Source organism: Haemorhous mexicanus, chromosome 17 (genome assembly GCF_027477595.1).
Source record: "Haemorhous mexicanus isolate bHaeMex1 chromosome 17, bHaeMex1.pri, whole genome shotgun sequence".
Taxonomy (NCBI): Eukaryota; Metazoa; Chordata; class Aves; order Passeriformes; family Fringillidae; genus Haemorhous; species Haemorhous mexicanus.
In genome coordinates, this window is record NC_082357.1 from 4,286,953 (window position 1) to 4,302,676 (window position 15,724).

At 40.0% G+C, this 15,724-nt stretch overlaps 1 protein-coding gene across 37 annotated transcripts in view; it reads left to right on the top strand.

Moving 5' to 3' along the window:
- Nucleotides 1-15,724, top strand: part of RBFOX1 (RNA binding fox-1 homolog 1) — a 1,186,796-nt gene that overhangs the window by 1,047,591 nt on the left and 123,481 nt on the right. For all 37 annotated transcript variants that reach the window (XM_059861581.1, XM_059861546.1, XM_059861544.1 and 34 more), the window contains one exon: nucleotides 13,537-13,779. In XM_059861581.1, the coding sequence (XP_059717564.1) occupies nucleotides 13,537-13,779 (243 nt within the window). The remainder of the gene's footprint in view (nucleotides 1-13,536; nucleotides 13,780-15,724) is intronic.

The window sequence follows — 15,724 nt, forward strand, 5'->3', positions numbered from 1 at the left end:
ATTTATTTATTTATTTTTAACTGGTATTTTAACTGGAAAGGTGCATTGATGTTGCCCTTTCAGATTCACAGGATGGAAGATGTTAACAAGAAAATTCTAGCAGCAAATTACGCTCTTAAATTTCTGATTTATGTTTGTAAGAAATGGAAAGAAAAATAGTTTAAATTGTCAAAAACCAAGAAAGGCAGAAAATGGGATTAAAACCAGGGTGTCTTCACCCTTGCTCTCACTTTTCTGCATAGAGCAATAGAGGCATTTGCAATGTGCACTGCTTGAATTGTTTGAATTGATGTCATATTCTCTGTTTAATTGGAAATATTTTATATCATAATTTGTTTGCTTCTGAAGCGTGTGAGAGGCCTTGAATTCTGGTTGTTTAACTGGTGTTCAATCTGTGTTACTAAAATGAAGTTAAAATAATAATTTGAAATTTTTATTTCATAAACCTTATTAACAAACAACATGTTCAAATCAATTTACTATGCTTCATAAGTCTCCAGTGAATTTGGTTCTTAGTTTGATACCATGAGCACATATATGTGTGTGTGACATTAAAATTTAATTTAGTGTGCATTGCTTTTCTTAATTGATGCTGTTAGTCACTGAAGACCTCTTTACTGGAGGATTTAAATTTCCATTTTGACCTTTTATTAACTGAAACTAGCTGATTTGATTTTTTTTTTTCTTTTTTCCCCCTATTATTCTTTAGAACTGTTGGCAGGGGAGATATTAAAAGCTGTAGAATTTAGGAATCTATTTTAAGCATGGAACGTTTTTGTTAATACAGGAAGCCAACCAAGGAGCAGTGCACCCTTTGTAGTTCTTTACACAATAAATGTATGTATTTATAGATATGCTATGTAAGTATGAGTTAATATACTTACCCTTGCATCAAGACCAACAAATGGATATTTCCAAGGCTATGTCAAGTTCCAAAATATATTTTTACCCTCCAAATCCTGAATCAAGTGGCTGCAATGGTATCTGAAATAAATGAGAGCAGATGAAAAAGTACTTGAAATATACCAGCCCTGTAGCCTGATTCTGCTCAGAATAGCTCTCAAATTGCATGGGGTATTTTGCATCAAAGTTAAGATACATGTGGAGGTCATGCCTTGCGTTCATTCAGCAACTCAGGCAGAATGAATGTGTTCCCATGTCAATCAGATAACATTTGGTATCTACTCTCCTCTCAGCTGCTGCAGTAAATACTAAAGGGGAGAATCACATTGGTGTGGGCAGATGTAGAAAGAGGAAGCAGTAAAGAAGGACAACCTGAAGAAGAGGGAGGGGGGCAAAGTGAGGTTTGAAATATTGGGAAAAGTAAATCAGGATCTGAAAGAGAAAAGAGGAGAATTCACTAAAAGACTTGGCAGAATAGACCCGGTGAATTTGTAGAGGTGGGTTGTGCCTTTTAGGTCCCTATTTTGGATCCTGAATTTTATCCATTCAGTCTTCATGTATCCTGAGGTGGGCTGAGCCTGCCTAAGTGCATGCCTGACATATGTGTCACTTAACAGGTTTGATTGCTTTCCCAGAATTCAATTCCCGTTTCAAAGTTTTTGATGCATTTAGTCTCTGGCACCTGAAAACTGGTTTATTTCTTCTGGATTATATAGTGATGATTTTTGGTTGTTGTTCAGATAAGCCATTAAACATATGTAGAAAAAGTGCATTTCAGTAAAAACCTATCCAGTATTGCATTGCTCAGACACCTTTTCCAGAACACAATCCTTCACATCCCTGTTTCTAAATCTGCAAAATCAGCAAGCATTAGTGAGCGCATAGGTTATTGTTTCCTTTTAAATGTGTTCTTAACCCATTTAAAGCAGATGATGATATTGCTTTACTCTCAGGAAAATTAGCAACACCTAAAATCAGAACTAATTGCTTTTCCAAGGAAAATGCCTTTGCTGTTACACGGGATAATGTCAGTAATTGGCAGGACACATGATGCTGTCACCACGAGTTCAGGCATATTGCTGTGCATTAAAATGACAGTGGAATAGATCAGTTTGAGGGTATAATACATGGCAAAATTGTTCTACACAGCTTCCAGAATATTAAATAAAAGGAAAAGGCTTCCTAAAGTCTCATAGAATCCCTCTTGGCATGGGTATATGAGCAGGTATTCAACTTCTTTCCTTTAAGTACACTGGTATGATTAAATTTAACTTGACACAAGTGATGTACTGTAACATGTGATGGTAATATTTAAAAGAAAACCTCTTTTCTGATTGAATACCTACTTACTATCAATTCCTGTGTAGCAGCATCTAATCAGAATTTCTTCTGCAGCTGAAATGCAGAGGCATTTGCTGTGTTCTCCATCTCACTGGGTACACGCTCAGCAAACTCAGAACTGCTTCAATACTTTTGCTATCTTATTCAATCTAATGTTCTACTATAAAAGCCAGCCAGTTCACATTGATTAGGAACAGTTTCCAGGCTATAACTTTTCTCTCCCAGAAGTGGTGTGTGTATTTTCGCTAATTCTGGAGCGTAGATGCTGTGGCTGCTGTCCAGGCCCCTGCACTGTGCAAACACAAACGCTGTTGGATGTGCTTGCTGTAGATTGGCCATATGCTTCTGCTTGACATGCCAGAGCTTTTCTCAGTGCTGTTACAGTTTTGGAAATGCCTCTCCTTCCACCACCCCTTCCTTACAAAATAAAACTGTGAACCAGGAGAGGTGATTTTCATCCAGTCCCACAATATATGCTATTTTAAAATTATGTATTGTTCCAAACAATGTTTTTCAAGCTGACCAGGGTTTAGCACCTGTAGCACAGGCAGAGACCAGGTTTGCAGCAAGATTTACTGTCCCATGAGTATGTTCAGTCTTGTGAAGAAGGTCCAGTAATTAAATAAATCTCCAAAGGAGATGTGCAGGGAGAGCCCATACAGACTTGAGACCAGTTTTAGTCACTATTCTGGGGGACTGTGGAAATGAAGGTACAGGGAAAAAATTGGCTATTCCTTTCATAGGAACAGAAGCTTTTTAGAGATTTAACATACAGCTTGCCAGTCAGTATAGGCAGTGAAAGTCTTTGCTTTGCTATAGGAACCATTAAAGGATTTTGTTCATTAGCTTCATGACTGGACATTCCTCATAACACACTATTAATAGATTTTTGTTTGTTTTAGGCAGTTGTGACAATCAGCACTGATAAGAAATATATTTTGTTTTGCATAAACACATCTTAGTGCCTTTTTTGCCTCCTTGTTGAGAAGGTCTTTACCTTCCTTCAGTACTGTGCCTCAGGTTGCTGATGACAAACACTGTTGGATAAACAGTTCCTTGGTAATGCTACAACAGCATCTTAACATAAACATCCGTTGAAGTATGCAAATGATCTCGGTGATTAGCATAGCAAAGTGTGGCTGAGGCAGGAAGCCAAGCTGTCTGTTCCTTGTGCCCAATGATATTTTGATTGTCATTTTAATCTTAGGAATAAATAACATCAGCGATCATGTGCCATCATTTCATTTCAGTGCCAAAAAAAGGAGTGCTGCTTTAAGTGGCATTAAACAAGATAGCATTGCTGTGGGAGCTGGTCATTGCAGCTCAGGTCATCCATGTTCCACTGTAAATAACAAAATGGTGGAAATCTTAAAGTAAAAGAGAGACTGGAAACAGACCTTCTTTGAAAGCAATGTTCAACAGATAATGTCTAGATTTTTTTTTTTCCTGGAAGGAACCTTTCTTGTCACACTTAACATCTTTGAATTAAGAATGTCTTACTTCTAGCTAGGCTGGACTAAAAAACCTTCCCATTTTTGTCCTCCAGTACCTGAGCAATACTTCTGTGGCTCTCTTTTGTTGCCAAGCCGTGACTCCATCACTTCTAAGCTCACATTTTGTGTCTGTCTTCATTAACCTTCTTTATAGCCATGTAAGCTTGCTAAGTGTCTTCTTTCCTAATGAATGGTTTGTTCCTGCATGCTGAAGTTCTCTTTAATCAACATCTCAATCAGGCAGCTACCTTGGACTGTTTCCTCTTCTGGGTAAACCTTAGGGATTCATAACATTTCCCTGGATGTGCTGAAGTCTCTTTTTCTGAAGCCCAGTTTTATAACTCTGCTGCTGACTTTCCTGGTCTTCCTCCAAAGTCCCAAAGTCAGTCGTGTCGTGTCATTGTCTTCATGGAGCTTACCACATAAATGAAACTTTTAAATTTACCTGGTTTAAGCAAAGTGAAACAAAACAAACCAGCTTGTGTTTGATCATTTGGCACAGTTGTGCAGGAATTGTTGTCATTTAACCCAGCTCATTCTGGCTTTCAAAACCACCCTGTATCCAAATAGCTGAGCAGGGATGATCTGTCAGCTTTTCTGCTTGAGGCAGCTTATTCTGCTTGAGGCATTGCATTCTCATTTCCCTCCCTAGCTGACTGTGTTCCGTGTTTTTTTTCAGGTGAGTCAAGTAATGAGCTCCCATCTGTGGTCCTGTATCACCCACCATGGATGGACGTGGCTGTGGTGGTGCTGCCCTGGGAAATGATCCAATGTGAGGGATTATGAAATGTCCCCTTTCTGTTCCCAGGCTCCATCAGAGCCCAGCAGTGAAAGGCTGTGCCCCTGGTTAAAAGAGGTCACTTAAAGTGTCCGGTTTAGAGAGGTGACGTTGGCAGCTCCAACTCCACTGAGTGCTTGGCAGGTGGCTCTGCTCACTCTGGTGCAGTCCCTTCACCTTTGTGAGGCACATAAAGGTCTGCAAAAGTCTCCAGTCCCATGTTCTTCTGTGTATAACCCTTGTGGCACTCTTCACCCATCCTGCCCACTATTTGGTTTATCTGTCACCATCTAATCACTCATTAGGAAGCATGGAACTCTGATCCCTTTCTCCCTGGCACAAGTAGCTCTCAAGAATGGTTTTGCAGCAGGTGGCTGTAGGTTCACCACCTTCTGAGGCTGACAGATCAGGTCAATACTCGGCTCTGTTCTATGCTGTGTCCATTGCAAAGCCAGCTGAAACTCCAGATGAGCTGGCATCTCTAAATTGGGAATAACTTGGTGACAGCTATTAATATTAATGAGATTCAGTTGCTCCATTTAGGCACTTTTAAGAACCAGCTGTATCCAATCCCAATCTCCTGAAAAATTTAGTCAGGATTTTTTTTGGAGTAAACTGGAATTGAGGTGCTGATTTCTACTTACCAAAAATCTTGAATGAATAATTTTAGCTGTGTTATAAGAACCTACGAGATTTCTAGAAATGATCTGCTGAAAACTGTTTACCTGCAACTGTTTTGGATTTGAATGTGCTCAGTTTTGTCTGCAGACTCCAAATCTTTGCTGAGTTCAGTCCTTTACCAACAAGGTGTCATGTAAAAAAGTTTTTTGACTCAAATTCTGGAAGTGCCTATGTCTGTTTGTGGGTTACAAGGCAGGAACTGTCCATGTGGAATCCAGGAGAATGGGTTACAAAGCACAGGGCAGAGTTGTGTCTGCACCAGACACAGTCTTGCTGCATTAGCATGGTTTGTCACCTGGGTTAGTATGTCCCACACCTTCAGTGTTGCAGTAAAGAAAATGAAAATTTAAAAAATGTGGTTTTAAATCACTTTATTAGAAAAATATGAACATGGATGTACTAGTTTTGTTACAATCCAGCTTTAAATGGTGGCAGTGGTTTTTGACAACTCAATCTTTGAAATAAATTGTATTTCAGAAGAAAAAATGCAGATAAAATTAGCAAACTTATATGGCTGCAGTTACTGTTTTAGAGGTCATGCAAAAGGTAGAGAAAACTGCTCCTTTCTATGGAGATGTAAAGCAGTGTTCCTCTACATATGCTGAGAATGTTTGGCAGAAAATAAAAATGTGTCATAGTTCACAGCATTAAATTAAATCATTTGTGAAACTCGTCTTGCCTGCACTGTAAGAATTGTCACTTCCATACTGCTCTGGCTGTGGATTAAACAAATGCAAACATATTTTTCTAAGGTAACCTTGCAAACACATCTCAAAAAACTGAAACTTCATTTCTTCAGGGTGGAAATAGGCTAGAAGTTGTAACTAGTCTCTTCCTTCCCAGCAAATCCTTTATGAAGAAAGACATCAAATAGGATAAAAGTATAAAATCCATTTTGAAGCTATTCTGCTACTGTTGAAACCACATGGAACCACAGAATGATTCAGATTGAAAGGGAACTCCAGAGGCCATCTAATCCCAATATCCCTTTTAAATCAGGGGTAACTACCCAGATTAGGTTGCTCAGGGGCTTTTAGAGTTCAGGTTTGAAAGTCTCCAGGATGCCATAAGCTCCCTGAGCAGCATTTTCCTGTGCTTAACTTCCCTCACATTCATTATCTTATTCTTTGGAGCTAACCAGAATTTCCCTTTTGGCAACTTTTAGCTGTTGCTCCGTGTTCTGTCACTCTGTACCTGCGGGTTCTGTCCCCATACCCTTTGCTGAAGTGGAAGAAGATGCAATTAAGCTGTCTGAGCCCTTCCTTCTGCAGGCAATGCTGAACCAGCTGCCTCAGCCTCTGTCATGTGCTCCAGCCCTGCAGCTGCCCTGGCAAGCTGCCACTGCACTCCCAAACACATCTCCTGACCTGAGGCACTCCAGGCTGGTGTTCCAGATGCTCTCCCAAGTGCTGTGCAGGGAGGAAGGATCCCTTTCCTCACCTCACTGGCTACCCTTGGCTAATGAAGCCTGCAGAGCAGTTCAGAGCCTGTTTTGGAGCCAGCTCTGCTCACCAGGGTTCATCCTTTGCTGCAGAGCTGCTCTCTGGCAGGCAGTCAGGGCCTGGGCCAGTGTGAGGGATTATCCTGCCTCAAGAGCAGGACTTGGCCAGGTTCTTGTCACTCCTGTAACTCCCATAACTGCTTCCTGTTTGCTGTCCTGTGGGAATTTGCATTCTGACACTTGACAAATGTCTTTTGTGAAGATCAGTGCAACAGTTCTGGACCTGGTCTTGATGCCCAAGGGCTGGAAATCATTGCTGAGTTAAGCTTGTACATTTTACTTGAGTAAATGTTGACTGCTACCCCCTTTAAGATCCTGTATTCCAGATGGCTTTTCATGCACCTTTTATATTAATAATCCAACACTTTTTTTGCCCTCTTTCCCTTCTATTTGGGTGCAATGATGCAGCATCACTCTCAGTGTGCCATAGTAAAGGTGTAACACAAATGAGGTGGAGTTTCCTCTGCTGACTTGTGGATAATGATGAGATCATTTTATACTTAAGCCTTTTTCAAGGAAATTTTAAGAATCATTTGTCATTGTAGAGATAGCTGAGTTCTTCAGAGTGTCTTGCTGTATGGCTCTTAAGGCCATTTTGTTTTTCAAATGTGACACAAACATTTTTCCAAGGGAAATACTGGTTGGTGGAATGCAAGGTTGAGCTTGAAGCTGGGAAGACCTTAAGAGTCAGAGTTGGAGAAAGTGAGGGAGGGACAGAAAACTCAAAATGCAAGATTTAGATGTTAATGTGGAAACAAAACAAATCAGTGTGGCAGAGTCATGTCCACTTTGGCCACTGGAAATAGCAGGATAGTAGGATAAGGAAAGCTCTGGTACTAAATGACAGCATCATAAAGGCAGTTAAAAGCTTCAGCAGCTGGAAGGAGTAAGGGTGTTGGAGGGAAGGATTTCTCCATGGTGTGTCCATAGCATTATGTGAATTCAGGTTAAGTTTTGGCAAGTGGTTTGCTGCTTTCAGTGAAATGTAAGTAAATGTCCTTTGCAGGCTGTTGGGAGGTTTCAGTTGCTGAAATTCTCTTCCATACCTCAGGCACTGACACAGAGTGAACATGTCACTATCAAAAACACATGCAGCAGTAGCAAGAGCACAGACTTTTATTGGAATACAGTATTTTATATGTAAAAAAGACCAAAAGTAAATGTTCCTCTGCAATGGGAGAAACGAAATGGTACTTTGCTGCTAAGGTAGCAAAGAAATTATCTTTTGGTTACTTATTGTTAGCTTTTCCCCCATGCTCTCTGACAAAAGTTATTCTGCAGTATCGTTCTTACTTTTGGAGGCCGAGTTTGGCTTTGCCCTGCACTTTCCAAAAAAGAGAAGTGGCTGGAGCATTCCTTCTGTGTGATTGCAGAAGCAAATGATGCGAGTCAAGTGGCCTGGTCAGATAATTAAGCTACAACAGAGAAAGCTCTCAGAGTCAGTCAGTTGTGATTATCAGTTTAGTGTGGCTGGATGTCTGATTCCTTCTGAAAAATCTGAAGTGGCTGCTTTTATTATCATTAATTGGGGAGTGCTAGCAACCAACCTGGAAAAATTACACTGCCACTTACAAGAATTCCAATATATTTCAGTTGGAATATAAGTTAATGATGAATTGATGACTGTTTGTTGTCTGCTCACCCCTTTGAATGGGAAGGTTTGTTAGAATAATTCCAGTGTTACATGTCTGCCCTGCTTCTGAACCCTGATGTCTGTAGGCAGTCTGCAGCAGAGTGGCAATAAATGTGTATTCTTTGGGGCTGTCTGAATCTCTTTAGTTGTTTGCTTTTTTTGTTTTGTTTGGGTTTTTTAAAAACTTTTTTATTTTCTTTATTTCTTTAGATAGAAGTTCAATCATTTTGAAGCTATCTCTGGAGCATCTAGGAAAGTTCCTTTAACAGTGAAGCATTAGGTTGCTTAAAGGGCCTCACAGAACTAAACGTTGGTAGCACTTCTGAAATATTTCCCCTGCTAAACAAGAGGGATGTCATGAAATGAAACAAAAAAGGAAGCAATATTTCATTTGAATGGAAGGATAAAGTAGATTTAATCTAAACCAGGCTAGTTCAGTATTGAGGGTTTGCTCGTGGTGTTCAGCAGTTTTAAAATCAGAACCTTATTGGTATTAACTCTGCCACATGGAGGAGGAATTAATCCCATGGAAATGCACATATGTCATGGGACATTGCAGCTATCACAAAGCCAGAGCCCTGGAAGTTCAGTGTGCTTTGGGTCTCTGAATACAGCCGTGTTAATTTTAAAACAAAAACCTCCAGCTTCCGGCAACTTCCACAGTAGCATTTCCAATGTTTTTTAAACAGCTATTAATGTAGTCAAGCTGTGTTTTTTCCTCCTTCTCCATGCAATCATCTGCTCAGTGGTGCACTCCACCAGCAGTAGCAGGAGCCAGAGGAGTGGCCTGCTGTGATTGATGGGGCGCAGCCCCCGCTGCTGGAGCCCCATCTGGATCAGGTTTTGGGAGCACTCGGATGTCGGGAGGGAGGGCAGAGAGCCCTGCCTGGGCTTCCCCTCCCTCAGCACCCCGGCCTCCCTCACCCCTGCACTGCTCCCACGCCCCCAGCCAGCACTGATGCTCCTCTTGGGCAGATGCTGCCTGGCCTGGGAGCAGAGCAGCTGCTCGGTGTATGGAGAATAGAGGCAGCACCATGGTACAGCAGGTATTTTCACTTTTATTTTCACTGTTATTTTCACTTGAAACTACTGGTTTTCAGTCAGGCCAGGGCAGTTCTTATAAGCAGCTGCACTACTGCATGCAAGGCTTCTAAGCCATGTTTTGATGCTTAAATCTGAAGGAGGGCAAGCTATGGGGAATCCTGGTTTTGATAGATGTAACTGAGCCCTTAGAACCAGCAGGTTTGCAGGGAAATGTTGCATTTTTCTTCTTTGTTTCTGTGCCCTAGGGATATGATGCAGTTTGGCTCATTTAACTACAGTACAGGAGGCTTTCTCTAAATGTGAAATATCTCTTGCCAAAGAAACAAAATGCACCAAAAGGAAAATAGAGCAAACCAAACAATAAACTGTGAGTTCGACTTCACAATGCAGGCAGGCAAAAAGGTTTTCATTGAATACATTTTTATGCTGCAAATGTGTTTTTAAGAAAAAGAAACACTGCCTAAGAAATGTTTTTTGCGCTCTCTCCTTTGTGTACAAACATAACATGAGTGCCTTATTATGTTTTGACACTTTTTATACATTTCTTAATTACGAAATCTTTTCAGAGGAGGAGATGCTGAAAAGTCATCTGAGATAGTAGGAGCAGTTTAAATTCTAAGCTTTTCTTCAAATGGGATAATATGGATGAAATAGGAGAGCCTTCACCTACCTACATCGTCGGAATCCTTTTTTTTTCCGGTTCTTTAGAGTTCAGCATTTAACCAGAAAGCAATAAATTTGATTTTATACACTGCCACGTAAAGCATATTTTTCAGTTGAAATGTGGTTTTCATTAAGACTCGGGCCAGAACATTTAGCAGAGCCTGACTGTCTGCCATCCTTTGTTCTCCTTGCTGCTGCCAACAACCACTTTTTTAAAAAGCCATGCACAAAGTGAGCATTGAGGGGTCATTTAATCTTAAAGATACTTGGAACTGAGTCTGAAGGGACAACTTCTGTTCAGCCTCTCTTGCCTGGGTGGGATTAAGCCATGCCTGTGTACTGTCATACATAGCTTTGAAATGAATACCTGAGTTCATAGGCTAATTTAGGATCAATATTTCCTCTTGCTTTTAGGGTTATTTCATATTTTCAACTTAGTGCATTAGAATTTATTATTTCTTTTATTCGTTTAAGTTCACTGTATTTTAAAGAGCACAATAAAGGGACATTTTAGGTGATTCTGTTTAAATAATTTTTGGTTCTTTAAAATCTGTTCAAGTGTATCTCGTGTGTAGTCTGCGGTTTCCATCAACCACATGTAGGCACAAATGTCTGATAGCTGATACTTCATTGTTCTTAACACAAATTAGTATTTTGAACAATTGGCTTTGGCTATTATTAGCCAAGTAAATAGTAAAGAACTTGTTTAAGCATACATGTTTTTATATTACATTGTAATACCTTGTCTGTTGAATTAATTATGAATAATAAACTCACACTAATTTTAAAGGTTAGGAAAGGCTTCAGTAGTCACTTATTTTAAGGGATGAACATCTCAGATTTTTTGTCACTATAATTTCAAACGTAGGGCCTGCAGTAGCATGTGCAAGTTTAATTTCTTTAATGTCCCCTGCCTTCCAACAATTAAATGAACCTGCAGAGCCTGCACTGAAATCTTGTCTGTCAGTTTTCTGCTGTAAGCATAGTGGGGTTGGTTTCTTCAATGGCAAGGCTGTAAATGTCTGAATATACACAGGTTAGTGAAAAAAAAAAATAGACAAATCCCTGACCCTTTGTTATTTACTTATTAATGGGGTCTCAGTTATTAACAAGTGAGCCAGACCTCAGCTGAACAAGTCTAATGGAAGAGGTAGAAGAGTCTCAGCATTGTGGAGGTTCTGAAATTGCCAGTGCAATTTGCCATGTTGTGATAAATCTAAAAAATTTGGGGTTGCTAGTAAAAATAATGGAAAAGTTCAACCCTCTTAATTAAACATGAGCTGTAATTAGCACTAGGTGTGGATGCTTTGAATATTAATTAGGGTCCTCATGGAACTGCTGTCAAGGTTAATGAGAAACAGTGGGGGGTCTCAGCAACATCTGGTTTAGGGCTGGAGGTGGTACAAAACCCTTTAGATGAAATGCACCTGGACATCACCCCTTGGTCCCTCTGTTGCCTTTGCTGCTCTTTTTTAGCAGCTGCTGACTCTGGTGTGCCTTCAGCATCTGACAGGAAGGAATAGCTCAAGGACCAGCCCTAACCAGCTCCTGAGCTTCAAAACCAGCAGAGTGAAAGTGCTTGTGGAGGCAGAATCTGGATTTGCTTTTGTTCCTTCTTACCCCTTGCTCAAGTCCCTCCTGAAAGAGCTGATTAAAAAATTTAAGGTTGGCTGCCTCCCACACAAGTTTTAAAAGTACTTCTTTAACATTTAATGAATGTCTCTGGTGTAATCCAGTCATTCCTGGGTTTTGCTTCATCTGGATTTAAATTTTTTTTTTATTAGTGAAAATATTAGGTAAAAGAAATAAGAAAGGAGCTTGACCATTTTAATATTAGAGGGTAAAAGTACACATACAAGAGGTTTTAACCTCGACAGAAATTTTACAGGGCCAGTTTCAGTGCAGCATTAACCTTGCTAAATTGCAGATATACAAACAAATTTTAATCATTTAACCCTGTAAAGTCAGTAAATGACACTGGTTTCCTGCTAAAGATGCAGGAATGAAACAGGGAAGCCACTTGCTCAGTGCCATACATTAAAGCAGCGGCAAAGATGGGATTAAAATTAGAGAGGGTTTGATTGCTAAAATAAAGTTCTTATTTTTTCAGACACAGTGTAAGAGTGCCTCTTAGAAAGGAAAATTCAGTTTTCTCTTTTAAGCCTGTCGAGTACCAAGACTTAACTCCTGTGTGAATTCTTAAAAGCTCTTGAGTTTAGGATGAGTTCAGGTCAGAGAGATGATGTCTGAATCAGCTGAAATTACCTGTAAACACCCTTAAGTACAAAGTGCAGAAGAATGTCTTTTATTCATCCACCCTATTTTAAGTTGGGAAATCAAGGACTAATGAGTAGGAATAAAACCCCTGCAATAGTCTTGGGCAGGTGCTTGTACATGTGTTCGTGGGAGAATGATGGAGTAGTTTGAAAGGTAATTAAATTTTGACTGTGTGTTTTTATATTCCTTGCTTATTAGTGGGATAATTTTATTTTGTAAATTAGTTTAACGGAGGTTGGGATAGTCCCTGAACTAATGGCCTCTAATTGTGTCTCAGGCAAAATCTCATTCTGGGCATTTTTTTTAATATAGGTTCAGAAAGATTGTAGTGTACATTTCCTCCTCTAGAATTATTGCTTCTTCGTGTGGGGAAAACATTTAGTCAGAAGTTTGATAAATTAACAGGCTTGGGTATTTTTTATTATATCAAATGGAAATGTAGATCTCTCTATATAGAAAGACACGAGGCTAGTCTTATTAATGCTGTAGGCTAATTGTGATACGGAAATGAAATACTGCTGTCTTCCAATGTAAAACCTGTAAAGTTCTTAAATCTATTTCTCTTGACATAGAATTTTTCTTTTATTCAAGGTTTTGAACTGATGCACTTGTAGATTCAAATACTTATTATTTTGATGAGATGTACTTATTATTTTGCATCTGTGGCATGCAAATGCTCAAGGAAGAGTACCTCCAAGTATTCTGAATATCTCAGGGCATTATTGCACCTAGGTATTTTTAGTGTTTGCTAACAGTATGCACCCCAATCTTGCCTGCCTGTATTGTGTTCTGTAAATGGTAAGTCAGAGTGATCACAGACTGGTGGCTGAGCTTACCCATGCTGGCAGTTGTGCTCAGGAACCTTTGGAATGAACTGGCTTTGTCCCTCTTCTTGTCTGAGCTGGGGCATCATTAGTGCAGGCAGATTTCACTGACCTTTCCTGCCTAAAGACTAGTCTGCAATTATCCAGCCAGCAGTAGATTTGTTTGTCTAATTACAATAATATTTAATAGGGTGAGCAGAATGCATTTCATGCAGATAAGAAATATCCTCCTCAGGAAGCAGCCACTGTGCCCTTTTCAGGCCAGGATGCTCTCATGGCTCTCTGTGTTACGGGTGCAGGACCTTCGCTTATTTTATCTCACGCCACGTTTCTTCCTTTCTTTATTATTATTATTATTGTTTTTAATATTATTATTATTTTCCCTTTGATTTCCACAGGGTAATCAGGAAGCTACAGCACCTCCTGACACAATGGCACAGCCTTATGCCTCAGCCCAGTTTGCTCCACCTCAGAACGGTATCCCTGCAGAGTACACAGCCCCACATCCGCATCCAGCTCCAGACTACACAGGCCAAAGCACTGTTCCAGAGCACACGTTAAACATGTACCCTCCTGCTCAGACACACTCTGAACAGAGTGCAGCTGACACAAATGCACAAACTGTCTCCGGCACAGCCACAGTAAGTCAAGGTTACTGCTCTTCCTAAAGCTCTGTGTTTTGTGTGTGTTTATCAATAACCTTTTTCCCTTGGCACGCTTCATTTGCGTCAGGCTTGGGCACGGTGTTAAGGTTGGAAGACTGTCAAAGTTTGCTGTTGAACCTGGAGAATGTGTTTCCACTGGTTTTGGAGCTTCTTAGTAAGTGTTGGAGCTTTGTAGAACCTGGAGTTTCATTTTCAACAGTGCTAGACAAAGTGATTAATAGCCAGCCCATGAATCACAGCATAAATTTTAATTAAGTCCAATATGGAAAAACATTGCACATAAGTGTTTGTAGGCATTCATTTGCTGGGCCAAAGAAAGCAACCAAAAAACTCTAACCAGACTCATTTGATTATTTTTATGACCTCTGTGCTTTCGACACAAGCAATTTTAATAAAAGTATTATTTGAATGATCCTGTACAAAATTTACTGTGGGAATTAGTATTGTGAGGAGCATGTCTGCAATACTGTATTTTTTAGAGAGCTTGTTTGTGCAGCCATTACCCAAGTTGTGTGTGGATCTGTGCTAAACAGAGCAGAAATGATAGACTTTCCATCTATTTGATTTATATGTGAAGTTCTGAAGTGTCATGAATTATGCAAGAGGCTCCTTGGATGGCTCTACCTTGTAATTTTAGTCACAAATTTCACACACTGATAGTTTCGTGTTTCTGTCTTAATTCTAGAGTGGGACCCAATATATCCAGTGGCAAGAGCTGGCAGGTTTCTGAGCCACCAACCAGCCCTCTGTTACATGTGCAGGATGGGGCACAGATCAGGCAGTGCTGGAAACATCTCTCCTGGCTGTCCTCATCCTTGTCTCAGCCATTCTCCATGCCTCAGCTTACCTCCCCTTCCTTCCTGGCTCTTATCCAGCCAAAAGGTTTCATGCATTAGGGCAAGAAGAGAAGGAAAGCACCTTCTCTTCAATGAGCCCTGCACATCTATGCTTATTGCCATGCCACTAATTTCTTTATGTGGGTTGTGCAAGAAAGGAAAGCAATAGCAAAGGCACTAAAGAATATTCTTTGCAGTTATAACAAAGAAATCCTTGTGAATTAATTACACATTTTTATGGTTCATGCAGTAAAATGTTTTGGTGGTTTTTTGTTGTTTTTTGTTTGTTTGTTTGTTTTTTATTTCTAACTTGGTAACTTTTTATTGCCTTGAGTTTCTCTTTTCTCCAATACTGGGAGAAAGTTTAAATTGAAGAGCATCCTATTTGCTGGTATCTCATAGCATTCTTTGCAGCTCTACTGTGTTTCCTCTTATCCATCTCTTTGCTAACTTAAATTCCTGGCTCTTTCCAGCTTTTAAAACTTGCTTCCATAATCATTTTTGATTGTTGTCTAACTTTTGTCAAATACCACTGTTATTGGTTTAGAGCAGGAATCCTGAGCTGGATATGCACTCCAGAAGAGACTGGATATTGACTAGAAAGATAGAATTTCCTACTGTACCTTTTTTGTTCTTTTTTGTTCTCTGATTTTGCTTGGTTTTTGTGACCACTGCTGCAACTTGAACAATCCACTGTGATGGCCAGCTCAGCCTTTTCACGTTTTGAAACTGTTTCTGTTCAGTCCTGAAGTAAAATCCTGACAGTGCTGAAATCAATGGTAAAAGACCCGTCGATGGGAGTGGGACAGGAGCTCATCCCTCATCATTTATTGCTTTCAATTGATTGTGTTTCCTCACCCCGTTTTGATTTTTCAGTTTGAAGAAATGTCACTCACTTTATCAGAGAAGTCAGGGACGTGTTTTCCCAACATTTTCCATAGCAAAGGCTGGTGAAAAGCCATAGTTTGGATTGTCTGCAATGCCCTTATCTTCTTCAAGTGCTCTATTCAATCCCAGCTCCAGCAAATCCAATGATTCCCTGCTTCTGATATGCAAATAGGCTTTACTGTTATTTGGTTTTGTGT